The 6,000-nt window shown below is 37.4% G+C and overlaps 1 protein-coding gene across 6 annotated transcripts in view; it reads left to right on the forward strand.

Moving 5' to 3' along the window:
- KYNU (kynureninase) overlaps window positions 1-4,604 on the forward strand; it is a 138,419-nt gene extending 133,815 nt beyond the window's left edge. For all 6 annotated transcript variants that reach the window (XM_076005499.1, XM_076005498.1, XM_076005503.1 and 3 more), the window contains 2 exons: window positions 1,649-1,879; window positions 3,660-4,604. In XM_076005499.1, the coding sequence (XP_075861614.1) occupies window positions 1,649-1,879; window positions 3,660-3,785 (357 nt within the window). In that variant the 3' untranslated portion in view covers window positions 3,786-4,604. The remainder of the gene's footprint in view (window positions 1-1,648; window positions 1,880-3,659) is intronic.
- The last annotated feature ends 1,396 nt before the right edge of the window (window positions 4,605-6,000 follow it).

The raw sequence follows: 6,000 nt of genomic DNA on the forward strand, positions 1-6,000 counted from the left end.
TAGAATATTACTAATCTCCAGACTCTTGGAAAGATTCCTCTCGTAATTTTTTTTATTCTAAACCTCACAGTCAAAGCACCAGCGGCCCATGCCTTGCCTGAACCTGCCCTCCGAGAATGTTGATTCTTGGACCTGATTCCACAACTTGGCTGGCTTCCCTTGAGTCCTCAGCATGCCAAGTCTACCTACACTTAGTTTTACATGAGCAAATGAAGAGATACTTCCTAGCAAATTCTGTGTAAATTCAGGTCACCTGAGTCTGGAAGCAGTATTGTTTGCAGCCATGATCTCAGTGGCTTATGAAACAAAAATATCAGCCTCCACTTGCAACTGATATCTTTGTAGGCTTCAGACAGTCTGAGGTCTGGTTGAACAGAGAGATAGTTACCATTCTATTCTCTTTCTCCTCTCTTCTTTAGAAACCATTACCTTCAATGCAACTCCCACCCTCTCCTTCAGCCGAACCCACAGCTTCCATACAATATAATTCCTGAAAATCTATGCCTGAATGGTTTGAGTCCTATTAGAATGCCTGCCCACTCATGCAACATGTCTGGACAATAATAAATATTTTCACAGGCTTGATAAAAGTCTGGTATCACCAAATGACCCTATCTTTGCTCTTGATATTTTTGTTCATAATACAGAAAAGGGACATTAAGTGGCATGCCAGTGCATCATGCTCTGTTTGCAGTTCACTCAGTTCTTATATGTAGGATATATTTTTAAACTCTACTTGACCTTAAGAGATAAGCCAGAAAAGCACGTCTGTTCTGACCCCTAATGTTCCAGCACCAGTTATTGTGTGCCTTTGTCACTCATCTTCATATAAGACACCTCAGGCAGCAAAGGCAGTATTTTCGCACCAATGCTAGGGTTTAGAAGGGGGGGGGAAAAGAGGAAAGAGGAAGGAAGGAAGGAAGGAAGGAAGGAAGGAAGGAAGGAAGGAAGGAAGGAAGGAAGGAAGGAAGGAAGGAAGGAAGGAAGGAAGGAAGGAAGGAAGGAAGGAAGGAAGGAAGGAAATGCTTCAGTAATAATGAATGTATTTTCTAACAGCATTTGCTTACCTGTCTGAGAAGACTTAGCTTTATTATTTAACTGCTTGTTTTCTTACTGTTCAACCGAGAGAGATTTAGGAGTCAGTAAAACAATTATAAATAATATTGGTAACATCACTTTCCACGTTATGCATGCATGTTTCACTCATATTGCACTTTTTGTGGAGCACACAAACTTTATATTAGCCTTTTTTGGATATGATTTTATAAAATAGTTTTGGAGAAAGAGCTTAAATTTTATGATATTTAAATGCATTTATTAAGGTGAGTTTTATTTAGTTCATTTAAAATAACTCTGAAGGTATGTGATGATATTAACTTAATGTTTTCTTTTGTAAGTATTCTTTAAGTGATACTTGTACAAATTTTCTGTCATGAAAAATTCACCTTCAGTTTTTAATGGCAAAGCATTTAAAAGAAGACATGATTTTACAAAAAAGATTATATAATGTGGATGTTTACTGGGAAAAGTGGGCAAGTCCCTTTACTGGGAAAAGGACAAGTTCCTTTTTTATGCATGATTTACACTTACTTTTTGCTTCTTTGTAAATGAATACAAAACTTTAATCCGATCGTTTCTCATTCTGCAGATCTTTAACCAGGCAACTATGAAAGCATTGAGGAGAAAATCTATTTTGTTAACTGGTTATCTGGAATACCTGATCAAGCATTACTACAGCAAAGATAAAGCAGACACCAAGAAACCAATGGTGAACATAATTACGCCATCCCGTATAGAGGATCGGGGTTGCCAGCTGACACTAACATTTTCTGTTTCTAAGAAGGATGTTTTCCAAGAACTAGAAAAAAGAGGAGTAGTTGTAAGTATGTCTCTTGCTTTACCCCCAGATTTTCTTTATGGGCTGCATGCTGAGGATAAAAATTGGGTCTTTTGGTTTATTCAGTGTTCTGTGTTATTTCCCGTCAGTCAGTTAAGGATAAATTAAGTGCCAAGTAAGCAGTCAGCATTGTGCTAACTGAAGGGCATAAAGATCTGTCATTTCTGATAAAAGGGAAAGAACCGCAAATTTTGATGAAACGAAAATGGTTTTATGTAAGTTATTCATTCTTTCATAACAGTTTGAGCAGGAAATAATTATTTTATAATTGATGAGGACATGTTTTCACTAGTTTGCACTAGCGGAAACTTCAATATACATTTATTGGGCCAGACACAATGGCTCATGCCTATAATGCTAGCACTCTGGGAGGCCTAGGCAGGAGGATCGCTGGAGGTCAGGAGTGAGACCTCGTCTCTGCTAAAAATAGAAATAAATTAGCTGGACAACTAAAATGTATATATATATATATCAAAAATTAGCTGGGTATGAAGGGTGGTACATGCCTATAGTCCCAACTACTTGGGAGGCTGAGGCAAAAGGATCACTTGAGCCAAGGAGTTTGAGGTTGCTGTGAGCTAGGCTGACGCCACAGCACTCTAACCCAGGCAACAGAGGGATACTCTGTCTCAAAAAAAAAAAAAAAAAAAAAAAATATATATATATATATATATAGGATAAATGGAATTAAAGAGCATATCAATTTAGTGAAGGGGAAAATAAATCAGTCTTATGTAACTGTTTGATAGAACTAAGTTATTTTGATAGAACTAAGTTATTTTCAACCTTGTGACTTCAGTCAAAAAAGATATATAGACACTTCTCATGAGTGACATTGCAAACAATCATTTTTTTTTTTTTAACCCTTGAGCCTATGCATCCTTCTTAATCTCTTGGAGAACCATTAGTAATAAATGTTAGCTGAGTAATTTCAGGGGGAAAAGTTGATAACACATGTATTTCTCATCATAATGTAATTTAAGCACCGTTCCACTCACGTGGCCCTCCAGACTTGTAGGAGAGGTTACCCCCTACTCCACGGGCACAAGTCAAAATATCAAGATTCCAGATCAAGCTCTGCCATTTCCAAGCTCTGTCTGTCCTCTTGGGAAAGTTCATTAAGATCTACTGGCTTGAGATGTTTTTCATTTGTATTTTGAGTGTAAAAATGCTTACCTCAAAGAGTTGCCATGGGAAATAAATGGGTCGCCATACATAAATTATGCGCGTTTAGTATATTGTCTAGTCTATGGTGGGCATTTCTTCCAGTTAGCCATAGTGATCTTCAGGCCAGGTCAAATGGTCTGGGGCTGCTTCAGGACCCACCAGCATTCCCACGGATGTAACCCGCTCCTTAGCTGCAAAGTCAAAGATTAGAGAATTAAATTTAAGGATCATTTGCTAACGTTCTCCAGATCCCATTTAAATGTGTCCAAGGGTTCCAGTCCCTCCAGGATTTCCCCACAGAAAAATTGTCTATATGATCTATTGGATGCTTAAAGAAGCTAGCTGCTGAGTGGACTTCAGGAAAGTACTTTGGATATTCATGTACCAACCCATTCTTATTTTAATTATTATGAAGAGGAAAGCTTCAAATAACGTAAAAACACTATGTTTTACTTAACATGAAAACGATTTGCTCACCTATTCATTTTTAAGAAAATCCAAATGAATGCTTTGCATAAGTTTATCTTGAATGTAGCTCTTCAATGTCTGAATAATGCTAACATTATTGTGACTTCATTTATGTTTGTCCCTACAGTGTGACAAGCGGGAACCTAGTGGCATTCGAGTGGCTCCAGTTCCTCTCTACAATTCTTTCCATGATGTTTATAGATTCATCAATCTGCTGACTTCTGTACTTGACTCTACAGAAACAAAAAATTAGCAGTGTTTTCTAGAATAACTTAGACAAATTATACTGAAAGGTGCTGTGTTTATTTTACTGGTATTCATTTTTTAATTATTGAAAATATTTCAAAATTGACTGCTGGTAACTGGCAATAAATCATATACTTTACAGAAAAATCTGATATTATTTTTCAGTCTGTGGCCCTGAGGAGTCCACATGACTGTCTAGTCTCTTGGTGTGTCGAGGATCAAAGACTATATTGGTCCAAGTATTATGTACACAGTCTCATGGCCATCAAAATGTTTTATGTTGGTTTAATTTATAATTTGACTGACAAATTCATAATGTATGTGGAATTTTTGTGTTAGTTTTGAAAATAGTACTTTAGTTTGAACTTACCAAGGAAAAGAAAATACATTTCCTGGCATGGTGGCTTTCAAATATTTTTGGTCACAATCCACCTTATGACTGCTGATCTCTAATATCAGTGTAGAGACTATTGGTCTCTAATATCAGAGACTGGTATTTATGTGTGTATATGCCAAATTTTATCAATTCTAGGATATTTTTGACGTATTTTAACAACTATGAAAGACGACATATCTTTCAACTTTCAATCAGTAGCTTCTTTCAGTCACCATTGGCCATTCTCTCACATTATCATCTCTGAAATTAGCATGCCTCTCATAATGAATAGGTACCATCTTACATTTGTTTTAAAGAAATGGCACTTTAGTAAAAGTTTTCTAAATTATTTGCCTGTGCTCTCATATTTATTATTCTATTTTATCTCATTATAAGAAATGTTGGTTGAAACTCATTAAATTGATATCCTCACTAGCTCTTGGGACCTGACCCGAACTTTTAAGAATGTTCCTTTATTTAATGTTATCATAATCTCTTGTTTTTTTAATGGTAATTTCCCTTGAGATAAGAGCTTAGATAGTATTCTTTCTCCAAAAGTAGTGAATAAGTCATCCAAAGGTATTTTTTGAAGATGAGAACTAGGAAATGAATGCTTTATCCCTAGACATCTTTATGTCAAATCTGTGTACCTTCCTCATCCACTATGATAACTAAAGTTACACTCAGCCCTGTTGGGCTTAACTAGTTTTCAGTTGTTGATGCCACATCCACTATTATGAATTGGCAGCATAGTTTGCATTTATATATAAATAGTCAGCGAGAAAGAGTGACTATGACATAATTATTGCTCTCGATTAAACAAATTTGAATGATCAAGCTAACTTAGGCAACCTCTTTAGATGGTAGAGCTAAAAGTAAAATGTGGAACCCCTTTTTTTTTTTTTTTTTTTTCGAGACAGAGTCTCGCTTTGTTGCCCAGGCTAGAGTGAGTGCTGTGGCGTCAGCCTAGCTCACAGCAACCTCAAACTCCTGGGCTCAAGCGATCCTGCTGTCTCAGCCTCCCAAGTGGCCGGGACTACAGGCATGTCCCACCATGCCCAGCTCATTTTTTTACTATATATATTATTTGGTCAATTAATTTCTTTCTATTTTATAGTAGAGACGGGTCTTGCTCTTGCTCAAGGCTGGTTTCGAACTCCTGACCTTGAGCATTCCGCCCGCCTCAGCCTCCCAGAGTGGTAGGATTACAGGCGTGAGCCACCGCGCCAGGCCCCAAAATGTGGAAGTCTGACATCAACACCTACCACCACCAGCAGCTGCTTATATTTATCAAGTACTTATCATGCACTACATATTGTGCTGTGCTACTTATGTGATATCTTGCTTACTTGAGTGGTTACATAATTGCTTTAATAAAGCTTCCCACTGACACTCATCTTCATAGATGAAAGAGTTCTCAAAACCTTAAAACTCAACCATATATGGCTTCATATGGAAGGAATCGCTTTTGAAGCTCATAGCAGTAAAACAGATATGGTTCCAGTTCTCATGGAACATGAGCTTACTTGGTAGGAGAAACACATATTAAACATGTAAATATATAACTACAAATTATAACTATCATAAATTCTATGAAAGACAAATAGATGATACTATGAGCAAAAAACCCTGAGGAGGCCGGGCACGGTGGATTACATGCCTGTAATCCTAGCACTCTGGAAGGCCGAGGCGGGCGGATTACTCGAGGTCAGGAGTTCGAAACCAGCCTGAGCAAGAGCGCACCCCGTCTCTACTATAAATGAAGAGAAATTAATTGGCCAACTAATATATAGAGAGAAAAATTAGCCAGGCATGGTGGCACATGCCTGTAGTTTCAGCTACTCGG

The sequence above is a fragment of the Microcebus murinus genome, chromosome 8, assembly GCF_040939455.1.
Source record: "Microcebus murinus isolate Inina chromosome 8, M.murinus_Inina_mat1.0, whole genome shotgun sequence".
NCBI classification, from domain to species: Eukaryota; Metazoa; Chordata; class Mammalia; order Primates; family Cheirogaleidae; genus Microcebus; species Microcebus murinus.